Raw genomic sequence first — 25,382 nt, forward strand, 5'->3', positions numbered from 1 at the left:
CCTGACCATCAACGAACTTACTACAGCTGCACCACCTGCGACCCACACCGACACGCTGTCTAATGACGTGATCGTTCTCTATTAACAATTCAGCCAATGTTGGCAGGCAATGAGCCCGAAAGGTCCGTTTATCTGTCCGTCTTCGTTAGTTTATGCTTACTTTCGACTTCGCTGTTGACCACTATTACTCTTCTGCAATTGTTGCTAAGTCTGTTGCAGCGCGACCTAAAGTCGAAGCAGCAACAACTAGCAGTTACCACAGCGCTCCTGCAGAAGCCGCCAGACAAGCGTCGACGTTTGGTCCCCTTTTGGTCTAGCCCATAGAGAGGTCGCTCGTATAGTCGTTTGGTCTCAGTCATCAATCTCCCAAAGAAGGCTAACCAAATAGAAACATTAGCGAAATAGCCGAACAACAACGACAACAACAGCAGCCATTAAGCTGATCGCGCACCGTGTCAACAGGCTGCTATAGACCCCACACACGTACACACCATAGTTACCTGATGTAGTAATATTCTTATTTAGGGGATGTCGTATGCAGCAACTTTCTGTGTGCCTAAATCAACGGGTCGCACTATCGCGTTTCGTACAGATTAGTTCGTCGACTGTTCATGTGGCAGCAGCAGCGGCGGCGGCGACTGCTGTTGCTAGTTGAACTAGTGTTACCGCACACGGAAAAAAACTAGCGCGCAGCTATCGCCCAACAAAAAGCAGACGATTTTCCATCGCAGCATGTATATGTGGAGAAAAGATCATGTCCTACAGCTAGTGATGCTCTCACCCATATTGGCTGTCTGCTAAAGGCGGTCAGCCGGTCACACATTTCAATCGAGAAAGTCTTCGTGATAGTGCTGTGGTGACACTTAAGTCGAAGGAAAGAGCTAAAAGGAGAACGATAGATAATAAAGTTAGGCAACCATATCGATAAAAAGGCATGGCGGAAGTACTCGAGCGTGGAGGGCGACCACACCTATAGAAACATGAAAATCAAATAAGCAATGGTGCGCACAGTCCCAGTGGTCTATTGGTGTTTTTGCGTCACCTTCTATTGAAGGCGACAAACAAGATTAGTAAGCGGAAAATTTTAAAAATTCCCGCGGAATCGATCGGTGCCGAAAACTACTTGTTGTGCTAAAGTAATTTTTAAAAAATGAGTTCGTTATTCAACTACATCTGTCGTATGGAATACATTAACGCAACTTGAATCAACGACCTCGGGCTTTTTTCCCCAAATCCTTAATCATTTCGAGATAGGCAAATATGGATATCGCGAATTGTCACTGGTAACGAATAGTCAGGTTGATCCATAACATACAAGGGTATTCGCTGCGGGTGTATTGCCATGATGTATGAGCTCACGCTGAACAAGCGACGTGGTCGATGTGAATTGGTGCATATATAGGCTTTATGTTATAATTAATTATTTTATAATTTATAAAAAGTGAAAGATAACTCTTACGCATTATGGACAATTCATAGTTCATTATTTTACCATCCTTAGTGCTAAGTAAGCCAAACTAAATTGTGGCTTATTGAAGAACTGCATTTAAGAGAAGCTCAAGGTCTCTTGAGGAGAGTTTTGATTAGAAACAAGGATGCACACACGTTTATAGAAAATTGTTTGTCGTAATTTTCTAATCAATGGTATAAGCTTTACTTCCTTTGGAATAACGCCCCCATTTATATCTCGCCATGTTCAATATGTTCCCGTCTTGGGGAAAGTATAATATATAAAATTAGATAAATTAGTTGTCTAGTTAATGCAGGTAAAACAGCACGCAAGATAACGTCTACAAGAATAGTCGGTAACCACTATTTCATTTCGTCGAAATTGACAAGGTCTGTGCGTTTTCAAAAACCTAGCGTTACTTTACCTCAATGCTACCACACCAGTTTTGCATTACTGAAGAAGCATGATTTATGCATGGGCTGTATCTAGTTACTTTACATATTTGTGTGGATCTTGGATAATAACATCAGCATCTATTTTACAATCGATGTATATTTATAATAGAAGATAACCAATATAAGGATGAAGTCATCGTTAAACCCTTTATTTGTTTGTAGTAACCTGGTGCGTTTGATAACAGTTTTTTGAGCCCGATTTTCAAAGGGCTGAAAATAATATAGCTGACAGGTAACGGTGTTAGAATAATTAGGGCGCCCCTGTTCCATATACATGCAATAGTTAGTTAAAATATACTTATTTGGTAGACTGACTTGCGGTAAGCTTTTTTTTTAATTATATTTTTTATATTTACTTAAATTCTGTTTATCCCACACACGATCATCTTTTCGTCCATTCATTATCGACCTGATAAGCATACGTTCCGCCAGCGAGCAACTTCACTAACAGACATTAACGTATCATATGTATATACTATTTTAGCTATATTGTACGTATAATATTGTATAGTAACATAATTTTGTCCTGATTTGAGAAATAGACACACGTTACTATTGAATAAGGAGTGCGGTTCCGACGGCAGAAACTTTAGTCGTATACATATGTTCGGCAGATTATAGCAGAAGAAGACTAAATCGTTCTGGGAATCGTTTTTGTTTTCAGCTTTTTGAGACTACGAACCGAATACACATTTTGACCTTCGTTGGGTTCTATTATAGCGGAATAGTTGGTAAGCGTACAAGCTTTTCGACGTTTTACGCTTCTTGCGAATAACTCGTCGATGTAGTAGTAGATTGGTTTTGTCATAACAACGTTTCTTCTTTTTCGTCTGTTTATAAGCATAAAGAACGGACACGAAATAGTTGGAAATGTTCAGTGGAAGACTCAGTGAAAAAGATAGTTATTTCATTGACATTTATTGTTAATTTTTATCGAAAATGTTGTAGCTTTTAGTTAACTCAGCTATTGATTTTAGCATCTGCATTGGACGAAGCCCAACGCAGCGCATTACGTAGTAATCAGTAAACGTCTTCTTTAGTTGCGATCGAATTGTGATTGATAGTGCTGTTAACATTTTGACCCCGCCTGTAGATGATTCGGACTAAGTGATTTTTTACTTCATTACAGTTTATGCTATTTCCCTATAAAATTTAGTAGCAAAGCTGGAAGCCAATAGGTTGTAAATGGTGCTAAGCAGCGGATCGATCTGAATTGGCACGGAAATTATTAAATGGTAATTATTGGAGATCACAGTAAATTTGCAACGTTTGTATTTATGACTTATTATAAAGATAATTACACGTGCGTACTTGTACGGTAGATAATGTATTTCGCCAGTTAGTTGTTTGAAAAGTTGTCTTAGGTTATTAAAAAACAATTAAGTACATCAATTCGCAATCTTTTTTTTTGTTAGCTCGTGCTGGCATATCCGTCTATAAGAATTCCTAGATACATTGAAGGAAACAGGCATATTATCAGTAATAACGATAGAAGTAATGATATCAACCGAAGAGCATTTTTCTTTCAGGAGCTATCTATGTAGCTTATAATTCAATAAAGTTATATCCGATTTAGTAAATAAAACATTTCGAAGGATGTAAAGAGACCGTGAAAAATTCTGCTTTACATCTTCATTATGAATACATGTATAAATAGGCTCTCGGAATTATACTAATACCAAGCTAGTGACAATGCAATAAAAATATGGGCTTATCAATATGCCACATTCACACAACAGTTAATAGAGCTTGTAGTAATAACATATCTATATTTTTTATCTTGTATCACTGCGTATTGAGTGTATGTATGCCTTTCTTTGGTTATTAATAGGTCGGAAAATAGCGTTGTTAAGAGTAAAACGCGTTATAGAATAGGCTCTGTACGGGCAGCGACCCGGGCGCTGTTTCTTTAACCTTTTTATCTAAGTAAACCGGCTTCTTTTCGATCTATCAAACTTGTCTCCATATGCTATAAGTATCACATCACATGATGAGTACACAGATTTTGATCAGATGCACAATATGTAGACAGGCCTTACCAGCCGTTGGGAATGTATTTATCACGTTCTTCGTCTTGTTTATATCAATTGTTATAGTTAGTATTTCGATTCTATGGTGATGATCTCCTCGTGCTTTTGACGCCGTGTCGCGTTGAGTTTATCATCATTTTTATTCTCGTCACCATCACGACAGAATTTCTACATATACAAGCTCGGTAGAGTTGAACATATTTGCTCGAAATCAATAATAATATCCCGTATTTGCAGATAAAATGCCAATCGCAATGAGCAATATCTATATCGTTGAAAAGAACAGAACAAATCCACTGAGATGAGATAGATATTAACTAACGTCGCTAAAAAGTACTAGCGGGTTTCAGCAGGAACTTAATTGCCAAACTAATCGAACACAATAAAATACGCGACACTAATGGACAAAGCAAGGTAATCTAGGCGGCTGCTGGCCTTTCCTAATTAAGAAAATGCCAAGTTATTTTTGTGCTGAAATTTATGTCGATGAATTTAGAGGATGCATCCAGCTAATGTTGCTGCTACGTTAAAGTACCCACGACCAGGATGGGTTTATTTATTCAGGCCGTACCCGGTCTTCAGTTCGTTTGTGATGACCACTACTCGCCGCAGAATCTTTACTTCAACATGTCTCTCGAAGTCGTTGATCCAGTCGATCATAATAAACAATCAACACCTCGATGTAGCTTTTCCCTCTACTCACCAGTAGCATCATCAAAAAAAAGGGCGGATACAGCTACTACCATCAATTGGGGGCTTGATATTACTTCCTTGTTTGTAAACCACTGTAATCGATGTCCGCTGTCTCCGGGCCGGAACCTTTGCCACTAAGTCAAATTCGGCAGCGCAGTGGCTCTTATGTCAGTCGTCGATGTACGAACTCGTCTTGTTCAATCTCTGGATGTCGAATACAATAGATTAGTGCGCCCAGAGGAATCAATTGCAGTACAGCTCCCAGCAGGAATGGCAATCCCGGAAAGACCCCCAGGAAGGCGTTAAACAATAGAGATGATATCACATCACCAATGGCCGGTACCAGAGATTCGCACGTCGTCCAGAACGAAAACACTTTCGCTGCGAGACGTATCAAGGAATCAGGCGTCACCAGAATCGCACAGAGTTCAAAAAAGCAAGAAGAGGAAAATCACGTTAGTCCTACTCGTAAAATAAGGGAAATCTTTTATCTTCGCATGAAAAATACGGAACATAGTAAAAAAATAGGTGAAAATGCTCTAAGCAAAACGTACTCGTCTCAGAGGGTCCGATGATACGGGAGGCAGCCGCAGAAATACCGACAGCCGCGGTACCTCCGGGCACGCCGAACGTATAGCCAAGATAATAGAGCCGTTCTTTGTCGGCGAATGCTTTCACAGCATTTTGCACCATGAATGCTACCACTCCAATACAAGCGAATGCGGGATCTGACAGGCGAAGAGCGCGACTAAACACAGCGATACAAGTAGCCGTTGCAACCAGCTGAAGCAGGAAAAATATCGCATAGTTAAATCCATGAATCCTGAATAAATATTGTAGCAGGGAATCATACCGAAAACGATCTCAAATAAATTTCAAGCAGGTTCCTTGATTTTGTATGTAAAGTGATCCATAGTGTGAAATACTCGGTCATCAGTTCAACTGGATGTTCAGCACACGGTAAGCACCAAAGGAACAGTTTGCTCTAAGAGGTGGTATTTGTTGAGATCTACTGTGTAACTATTCCGTCTTTGTATTGGCCCTGCTGTCATACTGGTATTAACCATTAGGCATGATTTGCCTTTTACCGATACGGTTACTAAGTTTAAACGTACCTGAAATATTCCAAATGCCGCTGTAACGTTGGAGAAATCTGTCGGATTCCAATTGTAGCGTTTTTTCGTATAATAATAATTGATATTTCGTGCAGCTGAAATTTTCATCGTTAGAAGTACACGTAACTACATTAATGCATGTACCAAACAGCGATAGAATTGCCTTTGAAGGACAGTTAAGCATATTATAAGAGTCGTTAACACATTATAAGTAATGGACACAAATTGCTGTTCGGCCATATGTTGCGTTCGACGTAAGACTTACTTTCGCTATTAAAAAGGACGAACCACATGGAAGCCATAAGCAGGAGCAATTTTTTACGATTTCTGCCTGGCCTTTGCCGGAAGACTGCCTTAAAGCCCTCAGTGAAGTTGTCAACGCGACAAAGATCCTGAATAAGCCCATCCAAAACCCAACAAATACGATCAAAACGAGGTAAATACATAATATATATATTGGCAACGCTTATTAGATTGGAGGAGACTAGCTTGCAAATAGCTCATTAGTTTTCAGGTATTATACTGAAATCGCAACGCCAGTCCTTTATTTAACATAAGATAACAGTGTTTTTCACTAATTTTAAGTTAAACGAAAGAAATAACTTGTGAGCTCTTTGTAAGATCAAGGCAAGCTCGTTTAGCGCACTGAAGACTTCAATGAAACTAGCTGGCATTAGCAGCCTACGAGACTATCTCAGGTACTGATTAGCAGCACAACGTATATTCAATTAACTATCAGCTCCTATTCTATACTTATTTTTATTGGATCGCGCTGGATAAACATACTCGGATGAGTTCGTGACGTGTGGCATTGCGAATCTCATCACCAAGCGGCACCACTATCCAAAGGTATACAAGGCAGGAGCCGAGAATGATGGCCGAGGTGATGAATACAGAAACGTGTTTCTTGTGCGAGAATGCAAAGATCTGTCCACTGACGAACATTCCCAACTGGAAGCCGAGAGTCAACGCTGTGATAATAACGGCGAATCGGACGGTCTTCGTATTTTCCGCCGAGTTCCTCGCGGCGTGTGAATACACAGAGGCGCAGGTAATCACGAGGCCGCCGGTCATACCGTTCGGTATAGCGCACAAAGCTGTTAGAACAGTTGGGAGTGATGGCGTTACGGTTGTCAGAATCGTTAGAAGGTCCTACAAAATAATCAAAGACAAAATTAAGAATGCAGATTTAAAATTGAATTCATGCCTAGGTATTAGTGATAGGGTATCCTCAGCACAGACTGAGGCAATTAAATTTTGGAACAACAGAGAAGTAGAACCTCAAGGCGCTTTGCCTTGACTATACATATATAAGTAAAACTTATATATTGAGCATAGTCGGTATAAATATATACATAAGAGTGGTAATTCTTCTACCGGTAGCCTCGAGCTACGAATCTATCTACGAGATATTTGCTATTTTGGGTTACATCGAAAAAGATCGGATAATTAAATATGTTGCTGAAAACGCTAGCGAAACTACACGTATAAGGTCACCCTATGTGTGCACTTACCTGAACGCATCCTCCGGCTGTGGCTATCATAAGTGGTACCTTTAGGCCATAGATATCAGCAAAAGGTGAAATAAAGATCGAAAGAAGGCCAGCGGGAACAAACTGGACAAGGAACAGACACAAATTGTACATGTTTGCAACCCTAAAAAAAACACAGTTAAAGTTAATTACCGGCAGCAGCCCACAGCATTCACTCAGCGCATTCTGTTGCGTTGCGAGTGGCATGAGGAGTAAATTCAGAGGAAACATCTAGCTAACGAATGTTTTTTTTTTTACCAGTATACATAACGGGGTATCTAAATCCGCACTATTTGTTATGAGTTCTTCTATTTGAACGAATATGTTTATATGTTCTAGAAGTGCCACTTCGCGCATTCAAGTTTATTCAATTTAAACACCACCCTGCACAATTACACGCTTCGGGGCTCAAGCCGTTCATAAGGTCGTTTCAAATGATCCTTTTATAGATGTGCAAACGTTTTCGTTGATATAAACGCGAGTCGACGTTACCATATCAAGAGTTGTTGGATTTTGCTTAATAATGTTTTATGCGTAGTAATCTAATAGCCTCAAATCGGAGTTGTACGGCATGTATATTCACCGCAGAATGCTTTTTTATCTTAAACAGTGTATCTACATTAATCGGCTTGTATAACCCAATGCACAATATTGCTTGAAGATGTATATTTTTTCAGACATCTAACTTATTCACGATCGTACAACCATTTTCCGTCACTCGGGACATGAACATCGAACAGAAATTTGCTTTCATTCACACAAGGCGCATCCTGTAGATAGTGAGCAAGTTAGTGAGCATTTGCGCGATTGATTTTTCATGAATGATAAATATCTTCTTGTAAAGACGACCTACTGCTTTATTCTTGAGAGAATTCAGGAGGAATTACCGAATTAAATTTCTTAATTTGAATGTTCTTGAAGAATATTTGCTCGACTTTTGTGATATACGATGCGTCCCTATGGCCTTCGTGAACAATCCGTGAACTAGCACATCTGCTCACATTGAACTAACGCCTTGATTGAAATAGAAGGATTATTAGAAATGCACTTTTGGATTGTACTGATAAACTGTCATTTCGAACTGTTGTTTCTCAGTCGTGAATTTGCCGTCGTACCGTACTGGAGCCTGCTTCTGGGTTTCTCCAAGCAAATTTTCACCTGCATTGCCGTAAACTGTCAATTTCGAGCAACTCAAGAAGTTTATAATCTCGACACAGGTAAAGTGTAGTCTACTTTTATTCAATTTAGTGTAACGTGTTTTATTATTGTGGTAACTTTAGCTGCTGGATGTGCTGCTACTAGCGCATGTAATATCTCTGGACTTTTCGGCAGTGTATCTTACTTTAAATATCAATGTTTTTTACGATTGTAATGAATAAAGTGCACCTAATATTTTTTTACTAGTAGCAGTCCAACAACGGTACAGCTTAGCTCATATACTTCACGATCCATCTAAATTTAAGGGGTGTTTTTTAGTGTGTGCGATCCACGCTACCCAGTGTTCGATGTCCACGCGCTAATCATTAATGAGTGTGCAAGGCACTTTTCAGAAGGCAACCGTAACGAACATATATACATATATATAACGAATACGTATGCATAATGAAAATTATAAAATAAAGATGAACTATCTTTGTGTCTGGTTGGCGAAAGTTAACCCAGAATATGAAGAAATATGTAAAAAATTATTCTTTTTCAATGTACAAAATTTATATAGCCCTACACTTTTAAACTAGTGGACCTAGGCCATCCGTTCTTCTAACTAGTCCCCACAGCGCCGCAATCAAAAAGCCCATTGATCTTTATGACGCTGAGCCCGTAATCGTTTCGTTCATAGGAGCCCTACCGATAAAGTTACCGATAAATCACAATGCTTACTACGTTCTTCTATCAGAACACACTTGCGAATCCCACAACAGAATGAACTTGTGATTTTTAACCGTCCAAGTAGTTGTCTGTTTCGCTTACTACCTGTAGACATCTTCAATATTCCTATATCTATTGCCGGCTGTCAAGCCGTTTCCGTTTGAATCCTTAACTTGCTTTGCAGATTAATAAAGGAACTCCGGAGAAAATTAGCTTTTGAAATGGTCTCGTTTGAGTCGTAACTTTTGACTCGTCTCAGGTTCGTCCAAAATGTCCCGCTGACTGCAAATTTTCTTAATATATTTTATCACGTTTTAGCTGCGAGATTGTAACAAATTATTAAAACAGAAAATTCAGCACTCATTTTTCTGAATGGTCTGGTGAAGAATGGTCTGTTCGCTTACCGTGTAATTGCCGTTTTATCTGAACTCTCATTGTCCCGATCAAGAATTTGATGACACAAACTCTCATTATAGTTGAACCTACAGCGAAAAAAAGCAAATAATGATTCAAATTTTAAAACTGAAGTCCAACACTGGTTGCCATATAGGTGTCATAGTAATACATCGATAACACGATATTCTTTATACGATAGCTTGACATCAAGATAAATTTTTGGTTAAGTTATTCTTGCAACTATTCTAAAGCGATACGAAAAATTCTTAGCAGACATCCATGCACTTAAGTTATTGTTCCGAAACGTCTGCCTCATACCATTACCATTACCTACTAAAAAGCGTAGCCCGTATTTGACGAATAGTTAATATTTTCAGACTACCGTACAGATTCGTATATGCCTTTAGTTTTTTACTTCGTATGGACCATTACATGCCCATAAAGGGACCAATCACGGTATTTTAACTGCCTGTTGGAAATTCGCTAATTGATCATGAGAAAACGTCTACAAAGGTATTTTTAGATTTGTTTCTTTCATCTATTTTTACTACATTATCAGTTATTCCAGAGAGCATCAACAGCTGCTAGCCAAGTTTGCGGCAGGGTACGTCGTTTTGCGCGGCACATATCTTTATTATGAAAGAACGTACTAAGTTGAATTGAAATTTCCTGACATGATTTCAAATGGAATATAATAATAGAAAACAATTCTGTTACTTCTAACAAGTATACACAGTTTCTGAAACTCAATGTTAGCCTGTCATATGACGCACCCGTTTTCCAATAATGTCAAGCGGACGCCAAGGAATCGTAAGTGTGCCTGACAAAGCTGATTGCCCGAATCGGTTGGATATATGTCATACAGCTAATATGACGATTACACATGAAAATAAGGATACCCAATGCATGGCTGTAAAGCAGATCAGCTCAGAAGATTCAGACCTAGCTAGATTTATGTGTTGACTTCTTTACTAACAACAAGATAACACTTGGCCTTAAAAGGATGACGAAAAGGCCGGTAGCAGGAAAGTCGATCCCGTCCGTGTCATGAATGCCAACCTAACTGTCTAATCTCTACTTTTATCTAATCTAACCTATTGTTACCCTGCCCGAATGAGGACAACAATACTACAGAGATAAAGTACAGATTGTTAGGAGATTCATGATGTGCCCTAACTAAACTAGTTGACTATTTTCATTCTCTCGAAAAGAGCGGACCCCCACTTCAATGAGGCCACTAGCAACAAGCTAAAATAAGTAAGGGTAAGGGGTCAATGCCAGATGCAAAAATATCTTACCTCGATAAACATGATTTGTAAAGGAACCAGTCCTGAGTGATGACTAATCGCATCGAATATGACATCGCATACATAAACAAAAACAGTTCAAGCTGTAGTCCCAGGATGAATCGAAGCCAATTTGTATCCGATCCAGTTGATAGCTCATCTTCTTCGTAGTCGTCATCCTGTGTAGCATTAAAATATGCGAAAACAGCGAAAAAAAAAATTATAGCGGCAAACAGTGTTAAATTAATTTATATAATTATCGGCAATGTTCGTTTGGCATACTATCTGTAAGCAAGTAATTATTCATGTGTACGTTCTTAGTTATTGACCATGCTTAAACGCACACATGATTTAGCTCTGAATAGCACTATTGACCGGTTAATATTATTATATAACTTGAATCGGAAGATACTTAAGCTATGCTGATTTAAGGTTGCCTCGAACGAGCGAATCCGAATACAGAGTTTGTTGACTATCGCTTCGTAGACCAAAACAAAACAAACGAAAGCGAAGCTAGACGATTTAAAATCGAAGCCCATACAACAGTAAAGCCAATAGAAAATGAATATTGAAGTATGTCCATATAATGCAATGAACAGCAACCGTTTAAGAAGAAATCTGTACTATTAATGGGGGTAACATTCGGTTGAATGTTGGGCCTAATGCACGTGCTAGGACACCATCCAGGTAGCATCGAACGATGGCCTAGTAACGGTCTTTTGATTTATGTCTCTTGGAAGCTATAGGAACGAAGAAAGACAAGAAAGCAAAGCACCACAAGAAGTCGCGACGGTAGAATCGTCTGTAAGAGATACAGGAGTGGATGTTTTAGTAATTTTCTCATGGAACATCTGTAATAATGACTTATTGCGCCAGCTATAACTGTCGAAATTGATAATAGTCTTCTAGTAATTGTAGTTTATAATATATAGCCGGAGCTATGTTCGGAATAGATAAAATGAAAATTACACTAGGTTCTTGTTTTGGTAACCGCGGCCGATAAAACCGGCGGAATTAGGTTAAATCGCGAAAGCTATATCTTGACGCTGCTACGGCTTCTAATTAGTGTATGATCATTTCAACCCCGAAAAAAAAACCATAGTGTATGTCTGAGACACAATGATTGTCAAACCAAGGATTCTATATAGGAGTCTCGTGCGATGTCAGATACATATGGGTAGATATTGATGACTGAACTAGATTTCTGAGATGTTCGCTTATGGATGCTTGGATTTCCAACAACTATCTTTCTATTATGGCAACAACGAGATGCATAATAATGAATTGTTTAGTGCTTTCGGAAAACCAATATACTTCATGTACGATGTTCTTTTAAATAGGTATTTCCTATGGAACTATCCTAGCAAGTGTCCAGCATTTCTTCCAATAACATTGTATATAAAGTTTGCTTCGCTATTTAGTTTCTACATACGCTTAGTCAAAGTGACTAGACGTGGTGTCTACCACGATGGTAAATTTCAGCTGTAGGCGTATTTGATCATCAAGTAACTATCAGGTAAACAGCAGCTTAAGCCCTTCTGTTATTAGCACCCGACAATGATGCGGGTGACTTTAGTAAATTCTAAACAACAACAACAACAACAACGCTGCGAACGAACAAATAAGCGTCACGTAAAGATATCAACACTGTGTACCGTGTAATATAAAAGCATATTTTTAAATAAGAAAAGTTTATATAAGCTTCCTTGGATATTTCCTTATCGAATTAATGATTTTCGCAGTATCTGAGTGGCGTGAGAACTAGAACGAAGTTCTGTGTCTTTGATATTCTATTTTAAAATAGAATATAAAGCAGTTTTAGTTATAGAATACTATGTAATAAATAGAACACATTTTAAATGAAGCGGATACTGGATATTTCTACAATGACGTAAATGTCTGTTGCGGATCATAACTGAAGTACGTCAAATAACATTCTGCTGTTTGTAGATGGGAAACAAAAGAATATATAGCAAACCCAAACAGATCGCCAAGAACAATCGTTGAACTTAAATTATCGGTGTAAGACAAACCCGAAATAGGTTGAAATTTCAAGTTTCGAGTTAAAGTATTACCTCATCTAAGCCTATACGAAAATTTTAAAGAAATTTAATCAGTACACGAGTATAACTTCTTTGAAAATTACGGAGTAAAGCAGTATAATATGGCGACAGGAATTGTAAGAGTGATTTATGCTATATCTTTGACACAGGATTCGATTCAGCATGCTTACCAGTACTGGTGAGGTTCAAACCAGCAAACCTCTTATATTATAATGAGGTATTAGCGTAAATATGATGATCGATGCTAATATCAGCTGGATACTATCGGTACCTTACTCCCGGATGAATCAGCAACTGAATTTTAGTAGGTACGAGTTGTCCTGGCGTGATAACGGACGCTGAATGACACAGTCAGCTAACAAAAATAGCTTGCCATTTAAAGAAAGCAGTTTCGAGCAAACCAAAGGTTCTAAAGAAGCATACATATACATAGCATCCACTGGGCAGCAGGCAGAAATATCACGCGCAAAGGTTCTTACCACAGAAATGTACAAAAAAAAATCATTTATTTGATTTTTTGCGTTAGTTTAATTTACGCCTATGAAAATACCCTGGACATTTTTAGTAAGCAAGCAATTCTGTGAGTGATTAATAATGTTAACAGGTTGCGAGTTACAATGGAATTGAAATACTCAGATTTATTATAGCCTAAAATTAACACGACAAAAATTCTAGAACAGTGTACAGGCCGATAACAACACCACGCCTTGAATCAAGCAACTGTGCCCCCACTAATTTGAAATGATGCACTTTTTAAGTGCAGTACAATGGTGAAATGTTTTCCCCACTAGATTTTTTGTTAAAATATAAAGAAAATTAGCCAGCCTATACGACTGGGGGCATATACCCTCTGCGATAAGAGGAGGCAAACGAAATTCCATAAAAATCATGCATTTACCATCCATAAAAAGAAACATAGAAAACTCAATTTTGTTTAAACTGCTTACTTTAGTTTGCTCTTAATTTTCTAGTGTTCATAATGTTTTCTTGTAAAGCCGGAAACCTCCAACAAGGAGAGTTTTTCAAAAAATCGCTTACTTTATGACAGATTTTGATCTATGCAATGCGATAGATCTCTGCAAGCTATATCAATCAGTGATAAACACGTGGAATTCTGTATGTTCTGTACCGTCCAAAAATCAACCGTAAGCCAATTACCTTAACAAAATCAGATAGACTTGAGTCACCCCATAGACACGTGCATATTAAGTTTTCGTGTTCAAATTGATTATTTATTAAACCAAGCAATGGAAAACGATGATAAACAACCCGTTTTTTGAGTAGTCTGTCTCACAAAAGTAATGGCGGTCCTGCAGCATTCTATATTATTATTGACTAGACAAATAAACCACAGAGGTATCATCAGAAATCATTCATGTCTACGCATCAGTCCCGTCAGACTTGGGCTACGTCTGTGTAATGCTATCATACTTTCCTAGTGCCGAAAGCTCTATTCCATAGTCGTGCCTGTGTCTCAGCTTTTGAGGCATATGCATTATTGTGCTAACTGAAACTCTGTATGAGCCATGAGCTGCCCCGATCGAAAAAATGTAAAAGCACGTCACCTTTGCCGTATCCCTCCAATCGTATCCATAATTCCGTATCAGTCGTTTAGCATAGCAACAAAAAGTAGAAAATGTATTAGAAATACACAGGTACGATGGAAACTATTCAAAACACAGGAGCTTTAGCAGTATATGTGGTAGCGGAACTAGTTACCAAATTAAAAAAGTTAATTAATGGTGCTCTGCGACGTACTTTCGAAGGCAGTGGTTGGGTTGACCTGGCTGGAAGTGTCTGCGCCGCTACGCAGCCGCCGTAAGCATGATCGTATCATCGACGTGGCCGTTGAGCTCCATTTTGTAGCTTCATATGAATTTCTGTGCTCAGTGCAAACCTGATGGACTTCGACGATCATCAGCTGTCGAACACAAGCGCCAAATCGCCAGCACACTCGGAATTTTGTTGAATTGGAAAACTGTCAATGTTTAGGACGAATTCAGGCGTAAGAAGGAGCAACTCTTTTGCAGGTAATATTAATTAAAAAAAAAAAAAAAAACAAAGAAAAATAAAACACTTGCTGGTAGAGAACGGGTATATCGTGCGTGTCAGGTTAATTCTTGAAAGCGTTTTTTTTTTTTCTCTCGTAGTGCTTTTCATATATTTAAACTACTCAGTACAGCAGCCTGCTATCCTGCTACAGAGAACTACCGCATTGACTGGACGGCGTTTTGTTCTCACACGATCATCTGCAAGACCATCAGCCAAGACGATCATTTCCCTCTGGGTATTTTTTTCGCTTTGCCTTTCCCTTTTGTCGCCCTAGATCTCGATTAAAACAAAAATGTAGGTACATAATGGAGCTATCAATGCACAATTCGCATTATGCTAGAAAGCGCGTTGAAGCGGTAAAATATCTTCTGTAAAAACGTCAGATGAAACGCAAAGCTGATATAAACATTTTACGAGCTTACGAAGGTTAGTAAAGAGGCTTACGCACGTGTGTGTCCCACGAAATTATAATCGATCTGTACGTAACACTAAGTAAAGTGCAACTTCACTGGTGAACTGTTAGATCATTTCGGATCCACCCGCCACCGCCACACACCATTTCTGTAAAGGTTGTCTTAAGCCACTGTTATCATAACCTGCTCCCAAATATGATTGTCATTAATAATTACTACATTTTTAATGAGAAACAACCAATGTTTAATGACTGTGTATATTCATAGTTGGCACCAATCAGTACCGTACTGTCTATGGAAAGGTATCCAAAGAAATAGCGTCTTGACGGAGAGACAGGCAAACTTTTTTTTGGCACAAAAACAGCTCATTCCGGGACACCACGACTAACAGGACACATGTTAATACGATGATTTTTTATCCAGTAAACCATTCTAATTCTCACTTCTCTACAGTTAGTATAGTAGCAAATTATTGTGGAATATTCACTAAGATAGTATCAGCAGTGACAGTTGAGCATATATGTTCAATTGACATAGTGAAATACACCAATCTATAAATGATACAAGCAAAAGAAACGGAATAAATTATCAGGTTTGGTCTTATAAAACACAATATTCCATATTTAGTTGTAGTTTATTTGTGAGTGTTTATTGTCGAACGGAGTGCTACTGACACAGTTAGCACACAACACTGTCAACAAAGTAAAGTACTTCTTTTGATTGGAACTCTTGCCGTAACTTTTGAATAAAAGCTTGCTCACATGCCTACATTTTACAATGGAATTAGCATTCGTTAAAATAGGCGTTCAAGTACTTCGTTTATTCATTTCTGAAAGATCAAATACGTAAATGGCTAACACTATGAACATTCATCTTTAAGCAATTTGAATCACAACTGGTAGTCGCGGTTGTATGTATGATTTTATAATAAATAGAACTGCGTATTCGAAGAAGAGCTCCAGTTATGGTACAACGTTGTCTATAGACAAAATCGATCTAGGACCTACATCGATTAAACGAAATTTGCCATCAACACGAACAAAGTGCAAGTGTTTTCTTTAACAGACGTAGAATTATCTACAGTTTTTATACGAAAGCTAAAACTATGACTGCATATTATCTAGCGTAAAAATCGGTTGCGTGTTTCGCTTACTTCGAATATTCTGGTTATTAGAAAAAGGCGAAATATTTCCGTACGGACATATGCACGTAACGACGTATATAGGTTGTTGCGGTTCGACTGAAATTCACGGGCAAAAGGAAATAACTATCCGCTCTTTACCTAATGATACCTTCACCTTACGGCTAATCTATATAATATTGAATATTACGTTTTTCATAAAGTAATATAAACCTTAGGGTATGACCTTACTTAGCTGGTAGAATAAAAGCAAATCAATTCAAATCTTGCAGAGGAAATATACTGAAACAAATAAGCTGCAATTTTAATTCGAAATTAATTTTCGATTCCTCAAGCAAACGCATCAGCTTGCTTACGTTAATGAAGGTCCTTAGTATATGATTATCGCGGAGATGCTTCTTTTTTTGTTTATCGTTTCCATAAAAAGACATAACGCCAAAAAGGCACCAAACCAATGTAAGAATGGCAGTCGCAGGAACCCTAATGCTTAACACAGGGGTAACAGCGAAACAGAAACGACGATTTTAGATACGTGGACGATTTCTGTCGCAAGTTTGCATCGGTGGACGAGGGAGTAACAACCGGCGACAACTTCGCCGGGTCAATGGGCAGAACGAAGAGGACATCTTTAATTAAGGAAAGCAAAGCAACATACACAAACAAACAACGGCTGAACATGAAATACGTTAACATATGTAAATAACTTTGTAAGTGCATCCCGTCGTCGTAGGTCAATTCATGGCATAGTCCTCCGTGAAGTAAGAAGAACAAGTTTAGTTCGTAAAAACAACAAAGAAAAAAGATGAAAAAAACTCAACTGATAAAAGTAAAAAGAGTTAACTAAGACAGATATGGAAGACGAGCAGCCTATTAGTGGCCTTATCCGTTCCATTGTGGGTCACTTGCCTCATTTGATCCCCTTTCGTATACATCAGTATAGTACTTATATATCATCGCTTGGCAAGGTCCGCTGCCCACGAAAATACTGAGTGCGCTATTTGGTCACGCACTCGTGATCCATAAAGTTCCTTGAACCGCGTTCGCACAGAAACAGTCTCCTATACAATGGATAAAGCCACGGCTATGAGGAAAAGGGCAGGTAGTCTCAACGCTAACTAACCATCCCTAATTAATAAAATAATACTACATAGAGCAAGCAAGGAGTCGCGATATCGGACATCCAACAAGAGTCAGAACAAGCTCAGACAGAGAATCGTCGATGGCACGATGCTGAAAGGTAGGCTCGATCAAGACGGCTAATCGAGAACTCAAAATAAGCAGTGTCGAAGATTCAATTAAGGAGGGCTAATCAGCAATTGCCCGTCGGCACCTAACGATGAGAAACAAACAACCACGCGGACGTTTTAGCATTACAGAAATCCCACCGCTGGAGACGGTGTAAAACTGCCGATAAAAGAAGCCGCGAAGAATTCATTGTTGCCCGATTATCAATGCTTACTACGCATGAAGAAGATAACACCGCTGACCTACAACAAACTATATATCACAAATCCAACTGAACATTTGTAAGTTGTAAAGGTTTACCAGGGGGTTTTATGCAGACGCTTACAGCGCACTAGGAAGTATCGAAATTCTACAAAAGTGTTCACTTGATACTAACTCAACACAGAAGTGATCCTCGAGATTTGTCTATTCCTTACCTCATCCGTAAGACCGCTAGTCAGCGGTCGGTGTGACATGTTGCTAGCAGGAATGGCGTACCTCGTTGCTTTCTTAATATCAGTAGCAAGCTCCTCTGACCACAGCAAAACTTCACGTTGTTATCGTCGTTATAGCCTTCGGAGAGGTACTAAGCAAGCAGTTAACTTATATTTCTTATTGTCGTCACCTACAATAGCCCGTCTTCATTCGCTACGTAGTCAATTTGAGCAGATGGACAACAGCAGTCGATCATTGTTCAATTGTTAGTAACGGCTTGTCAGCGAATTCAGCCGCCTCCAAGCACGAGCACGCACAGGCACATAACATTACACAGAAGTAGACGCACGTTTGTACGCACAGCCCAAAAGTAATATCCCGACCCGTTGCTTTCTAGAAACCGAATACAAACAAATTCATTAACACGCCTAAAGAGGAAGACCACATGTGTTGCCTCGTTTGCGTTAGTAGTTTGTAGATGAAAACTTTCTTTCAACTAAATCAGTGCTTTTGTTTCGCAATTGATCTACTCAGCCGTGTTCCTAGATATGGTTCCGCGATATGGCGGTCGATCTATCACTAATGGAACGGGAAGCCACGTATACTGAACCGCGTTGTTTTGTCAATCTTGTTCGACCTTTATTTTTCTATCATTCACAAGCTTGCTTAGTAAGTAGGTAAAAATGTGTTTAACCTCTATCGTGTTCCGCTGACATAGCTACTTTTGTATTGTTACCGAAAAATCTCAATATACTGAAACACTGAAATATCTACTCAAACGTCTAGCGTGTCTTCGGTGTCAACTCTATCTAGCTAGATTTTGCGGGCAATCTCCTTTCAAGCTTTTTTTTTCTCTCTTTCTATCGCTATTTCACTCCCACCACTAATTAGCTGCCTTCTGCCGTCTCGTGTGCACCCTTTGAAGCTGTGGTAATATAGGACGCTAGGTAACATGAACAGATTTGCGGATGGCTATTGGTACCGGTTGCTCGATATTTGTCTTTTTTTTTTTCTATTTATCGTCTGCTCCCTTATAGGCCAATGTTGCTTTCCGTTTTTTTCCGCCTATAGACAGTTGGAGACAGTAGGGAAATGCGCTTTTGATATGAGAACATTAACGCAAACACTTCACAGTATTTTTCTGTCTGGTAACTGTCTACTATACCGGTCCACTACACCGAAGTGGCGCAAGGAACGTGCCGCTAATTGGTACCAGCCGACACACTGTCGAATCAGCAATTGTTCGTAGAGCATTGTATTGAATGAACATAAGAACTACTTCGTTACTACAGTAATAGCGGTAACAGATGTTGTCCGTAGTAGACGCTAGTTAACCAATAACAGGCGGCAAGTCCACTTACTCACTTATCCTCCGCTCGCTAACCCACTCACACTCAACGTCGTTATAGCGAGTCTGTCACGTCGGTAAGGTCGTTTGAGGCAAGCAGCAGGCCAAGAGCTAGAAGACTGCTGCAATGGCGGCGGCTAAGCTGACTGTTGCCGTCAGATCTCAACAATATGCGCCGTCCACACGACCAGAATAAAAAGGACCGCCCCTCTTTTATGCTGATATACTGTCTACGTTTACTGTATCTGTCTGCATGTGTTACGTTTCCGCCGACGTGATTTAACTGCACGGACGTACTGCTCTGTCGGTATAGCGATACAGTAATGGGGCTGCCCCTGCTCTTCCCACGCAGGCTGCCGTGATATTGACACTGATTGTGGTTTACCCGGTTTGTACTCGTCGCCCGCGCAGCAGACGACAACGACGGCAACAGTGTGCTCTCTGTGTTGTACACATGGGGTTGCTACCCTTTCTCTCAAAACACGGGGCATTTGGGATCCCATCTTTGTTTGTGTTTTAGTCTCCTGTTAGCGCTCTTCTACGTTAGCCGCTCGCTTTCTTCGTAGTGGCAGTATTCAAATTTAGCTGCGCGCGAAATAACGGGCGTAATGTTTAACGGAGAGTGCATTATCATGGGAAACTATATATGTATAATGGTATGTTGCAAACACTGTTGTGGAACGTCGATTGATGTCAACTAGTGAATGAGCAATTTCGTTGTGATGAATGCTCATTAGTGGCCGATAAACTCTGAAAAGGAAGGTATCTATTGTCCGTGAACACAAGTGCTATGCTATGGAGGAGTTCAATGCTGATAACATACATGGGATTGCAAATTCGGAAAGATCTAAACCCGTGCGTATTTTTGGAGAGAAATTTTTCTAAATGGTTATACCAGATGAGGATATAGCCCGTCGGATGCGCCTGTTCTGTTCTTAAGTGGCAAAATATATGCAAAGTTTCCAAACTCCGAAATTTTAGATTTTGACTATATATATTTATAGAAAGCAAACGAGCTGAAATTCATGATAAATGTTTTGCTACATTAGTGGTAGAAACGTCATTAAACGCATCATCACAAGTTTTTTTTTCTCTAGTTATCATCTTGTAATAGACCTCTTAGCATGACTGATACTTAATTACGATGATTAGTTGTAAAGAAAATCAGTGGAGTACCGTCTATAGCAGGAGGACATTCCTTTGATCGGAAGGAGCCTAGAAAGTGACACATGTTTTGGCTTCAAATATAATAATTCAAAGTAGAACTTTGTTTAATTTTTTTTCTGTATACCACAGTTAGCTCTAGCCTCATTAAGTGCGTTAAAAATGACTATTTACAAAATTCAATTGGTAAAGCGTTCGTAAACCGTTAACGCTAGTACTGTCGTATACATGCGCATCGAGCTATTTTTAACGTGCTATTGTACCACATTTACTGTCTAATCTGAAACAATTAAAGAAAGGATTTATTCTGCGTGGATAAAAAACTAGCTTCTCGTATATTAACGACATTTGTAGCGGGTCTCAGACCAGTTACCTCTGCGGTAAAACTTGACAGTAACTTATCTCCTACATAGTTAGTTCATAACTGCTAATGGGTTACTTAACTGAAACGGTTCATATTGTTCAAATGCAATATATATTAATCATATGATTATTTTGAAGTCGCCATAGTGCTGGATTACTCCTCTCTGGCCAATACGGTCCTGCACGGATATTACTGGCCTGTCAGTTAAAACGGATTCGATTGTACTCTGATCATTAATTTCGATGTGCTAATCCATAATTAAGGTAATTGTTGTGTATCAAATCGCTCTGAGGAAGGGGAGAGTTATATGTTTCATACATCTATTTTAGTCAGCGGAGCTTTGCTCTGCAGTTAATAACGGCGTCGTTGCAGTCAGAGATAGGAAGCCCCAGAAAGTACTTTTACGTTTTGTAATTGGAGCACCTGAAAGCTTTCGAAGCCCACATTTATCACTTATAAACACTTACAATTATGCAACTAACTTACGAACTAGTTATGCATCCGCGCCAATGGTGCCCCTCAAACGGCATGAGTCGTGTCACATGTCATATGGCCTAGATCACTTTTTAGTCACGGAACCATTTAGCAAATGACTTTATGTGTGCCTATCATCCAGGTACGACGTCTGCAATTGACTAATTTATCAACTTTTTCGTTCAGGTTTTGGGAAAACTTTTGTATTAAACACTGTGCTATAGATAACTTGAGTTTATTTTCCAACGTGACACACTCACGGAGCAGTATGCATCTAATACTTTTTGCTGAATGGCACAAATTGTTTGATCAGGTCGCGTATTTTCCTTTTACGTTTCGGCGTCTCGTGGCACCTATCGAACTCGTTTTCGAGCACCTTGCTTGATCCAAATCATGGATGCCTGTGCTACTTGCTCCATCCCCTAGAAGACCCTATGAGGGACGTGAGGTGACTAGATCGAATATAAAATTTTAATTAATATAATCGAATTTAAAAATTAAGTTAATTAATTTTAAACTGACGATTCCGTTGAAAGATAGCTCAAGTAAATCGTTAATTGGAGAGATGTCGCCGTGTAAATTTACCTTTTTGCCCAGTGAACCCATATTCATACCTCGCAGAGTGTTTTTATCTGAACAACTTACGCTCTGTTAAGTTCAAAGATATAAACCTAGGCCTATCATTATGAAAGGGATCTTCAGCCTTAACAATTACGTTTGAATCGGTCTCTCCAAGAGCCAACACATCAATCAGAATCCCGTTGTTCGAGAGCACGTAGGCTGTACTTCTTATCAGCTGTCATCTCATGTACCAGTGTCTAGGAAAGGTAAAAGAATATGTGCATTTGTACTACGGGAGCGCTCACTACAATACCGCTGTGGTGAGCTCCAGCTTATTGAGCGTCAAGCGACGAACCAAGCTGAATAGGAAAGCATTTTGGGCATTTAGATTTCATCAAGAGGGAGGAAAGCTAAGCGTATCACGGTTCATTCGGCCACCGTTTCATATGTTTATATTTTTCTATTGAATCTTTGGAAGGTTTTTTTATTGGGTTTTCGTTAGCAGCTTTAACATTTGAATGTTGAATATTGAAAATATAGAAATTTTCACACTTTTCCACTTCGTAACGATTGCAGTAATACTTATTTTTAAAGCAGTTCATATAGACCTGATGGTTACACCCAACGCGATACATGACTGACTTCAATATAGGCAGGACTTTGATACTTGAATAACTATTTTCGACTCAATAGGTAAATGGCGAGCTGGCTATGCGGTACACCGTAGACGATTTTATACTTTAAGTCGCGGTGAACGCTCTTCTGAACAGCTCATCGACCTTAAATGTTACTTTGAATTGCTATACCTTTAAGCAGAATACGTTCAGAACTACCAACAAGTCCGACGAAGTATGTTTAAGGATCTGCTGTAAAACGTTGTGTTGCGTTGTGACGAAAAGCATATGGAACCTTGTTGTTTTACAAACAAAAAATAATTGCATTCATATTTTATGAAACATTTAAAAAAATTCTAAATACTTAACTCTCTTATTATTAACTTATTTAATTTCGTCTGTAAAAATTAGCAATGATGCAAACTAATCTTCATTTTATTACAGGAATATCGCTAGTCTTGACTTTAGCCATGCGTGAAGTTTATCGAAGGGCGTTCCTTTATCTATCGAACCATAATTACGTCTTCGATCTACATGTAACTACGCCAGAGGCCACTATGAGAGGTGAACCTATTTTCTACGGAATTTATGCTTTTGTAATTTACTCAGATTGTTTCAAATAAAAATTAAAAATTTCAGTTCTAAAGACTGTGTATCCATCCACTTAAAGCCAGCGATACCCTCGTACGTTGCTAGAAATCTGAAAGGTCGCATGACTGGACGTAAACATCCTGTGCATAGGGTGGTCGCAGCAGCAAAAATGTGTTCTGCCGAGTTCCTGGCTTCACGCCTTCAGCAAATATCCAGGCACATGTCAGCACTCCAAGTTAGTAATGCTCGAATAAGAGTTATCGTTATGAATTGGGAATAATTTGTTGTACCATTCCCTTGCGCACAATGTGGCTAATCAAAATCACAGTTCGTCTAGACTCTTGTATAAAGCTATTTCGAAAATCGCGAACAAAAGAGGGGAAACAGAAGGACAGCGATGGGCTAAAAATTTTATTTTTAAACAGACGTATTTGTGATAAACTAACCGTTACAAACGCCGTCGTGAAGGTTTGATTTTCCGTATGGTCCGTGGTGGAATTCATGCCCAGCAAAGCGAGTGATGTTGTCTATTTAATCGCTTTTCTTTTGCATTTATTGTCCTTCATAGCGCCCAAGAAAGAGGAACTTCATCGATATCCGTGAATTTTTGCTTCTGACTCGTAAGGTTCGTCTTGAAGGTTTTCGTTGCTGGAAGCTCACAGCGATAAGGTAGGTTACCGAATAGCAGCAGCGAGTCGGCTAAAACACACGCGACGTGATTTCAGGTAGCCCCAGTGCTTTTTAGAGGAAAAAGACTTTGACGCGATTTAATTGTCCGAGGTTTTCTACTGTAAGAGATTCTCAAATGACGCGTATCGTATATGCAACGATTGGATCTACTTTAAAACCAAACAGGCTAAGAGCGGGTGCATAGGACCAGCGATGAAACGATGCGATCAAGGCTGCCTTCCGGGATCTTTCGGTAACATGCGCATTAAAACTTCTGCTGTTCGCGGAAAATAGTTTCCTAGGTAACTCAAGGGGCCCCGTGGTAGCTTAACGGGAAACGTATCTGCCTGCTAGTCTTTGAAACATGTTGTTGTCTAGGTCCGAACCCGCGTACAGACCGACTTCTTTTGACTTCGTACTGAAAGCCAGTCGTCTGATGGAATGCTTACGGGCGATACCGAACATACGACCCGAAACATTCATCATAGAGATATTTCAAAAGAAATACCAGATTTCTTCAGGTCTGCCGTCAACGAACAATCAAGCGAGAAGAAAGGTGAGAAATAATTAAAAGGGGACGTTGACTCCTTAGCTGATATCAGTTTAATTTAATCACTAAACCAATCAAAGACGCACTTGTTGAAGAGAAGCCATATGTTCTATTGGAGAACGCTATCAAATCAATCAACCTTTTATCTTATCAGTCCCTGTGGTGATGTTTACTGAAACTAATTTCGAGTATTAGCACATAGCCAAATATATAAATATATAAATAAAAATAGCACAGGACAGACAACGCGCCTGTTAGTCTCATACGTTGTCAAAGCTTTTCTAAGGGCTGTCGACCAGGCGTTTTTTAGTATATAAGTTTCATGGTCAAACACTGGATACTGAAATATTGTATACATTTGTGTGTATTGCTCCTTAAATGTTAGTAGTGCCAAGCACGATTGTAGCGCTAACTCAAGGCATCACGTCTACACTACATTTTACGTCACCTGTACGTAATATTACGATAAAAAGCAGGTGAAAGAATTCGAACAGATGCGATCCCATGAGAATTCATCGAAACTCAAGCTTCGACAGGGCAGAGTGATCTTCTTTGTTTTGTCGTTCATCGAGAATACAGATTGCTTGGCTCCTGCTAGCTAAGGACCGTAAGAAATAGATGACTCACTGTTTGAAGCACGCAGTAAAATGCGGGCTAACGGCCTGGTTAAATAGAATGATGATGTTCTTACTAGCGGCAAGAATTGTAGGGAATAGTTATCCACATTTAACATTATAAAACAATCGTTGTATCAACTCACCGACTGTAGTGTCAGGAATGGTTGGACAGCATATGAAACTGTCTACAAGGCTCCCTTTAATTAATATGATAGAATTAGACCAAAAAGAATTTCTTAGAATCATTCTTCTATTTTCACCAAAAATCTATAGTGTTAT

General features: G+C 39.2%; 2 protein-coding genes across 6 annotated transcripts; one reads left to right on the top strand and one right to left on the bottom strand.

Annotated features, from left to right (window-relative positions):
* Nucleotides 1–2,027: 2,027 nt before the first annotated feature.
* Nucleotides 2,028–19,829, bottom strand: LOC111272924 (putative peptidoglycan muropeptide transporter SLC46). Of its 4 annotated transcripts, none has more exons than XM_022854607.2 (10): nt 19,513–19,829; nt 18,154–18,544; nt 10,836–11,002; nt 9,546–9,623; nt 7,258–7,399; nt 6,530–6,895; nt 6,009–6,135; nt 5,744–5,838; nt 5,183–5,411; nt 2,028–5,009 (listed from the first exon to the last, which is right to left on the bottom strand). In XM_022854607.2, exons 2-10 carry the CDS (start codon nt 18,190–18,192, stop codon nt 4,792–4,794), a joined length of 1,461 nt encoding a protein of 486 aa, XP_022710342.1. In that variant the 5' UTR covers nt 18,193–18,544; nt 19,513–19,829; the 3' UTR covers nt 2,028–4,791. The 4 variants fall into 4 exon arrangements, with proteins under 4 accessions (XP_022710342.1, XP_022710343.1, XP_022710341.1 ...); XM_022854608.2 differs by having other exon boundaries at nt 19,317–19,829; XM_022854606.2 differs by having other exon boundaries at nt 19,134–19,829.
* Nucleotides 19,830–19,988: 159 nt separating this feature from the next.
* On the top strand, nt 19,989–25,354 carry LOC111272926 (uncharacterized). 2 transcript variants are annotated; one of them, XM_086973441.1, is made up of 5 exons: nt 19,989–20,354; nt 23,121–23,240; nt 23,347–23,502; nt 23,836–23,936; nt 24,315–25,354. In XM_086973441.1, exons 3-5 carry the CDS (start codon nt 23,389–23,391, stop codon nt 24,505–24,507), a joined length of 408 nt encoding a protein of 135 aa, XP_086829567.1. In that variant the 5' UTR covers nt 19,989–20,354; nt 23,121–23,240; nt 23,347–23,388; the 3' UTR covers nt 24,508–25,354. The 2 variants fall into 2 exon arrangements, with proteins under 2 accessions (XP_086829567.1, XP_086829566.1); XM_086973440.1 differs by having other exon boundaries at nt 23,121–23,502.
* Nucleotides 25,355–25,382: the final 28 nt, after the last annotated feature.

This window comes from Varroa jacobsoni, unplaced genomic scaffold (genome assembly GCF_002532875.2).
Source record: "Varroa jacobsoni isolate VJ856 unplaced genomic scaffold, vjacob_1.0 contig03862, whole genome shotgun sequence".
NCBI lineage: Eukaryota > Metazoa > Arthropoda > Arachnida > Mesostigmata > Varroidae > Varroa > Varroa jacobsoni.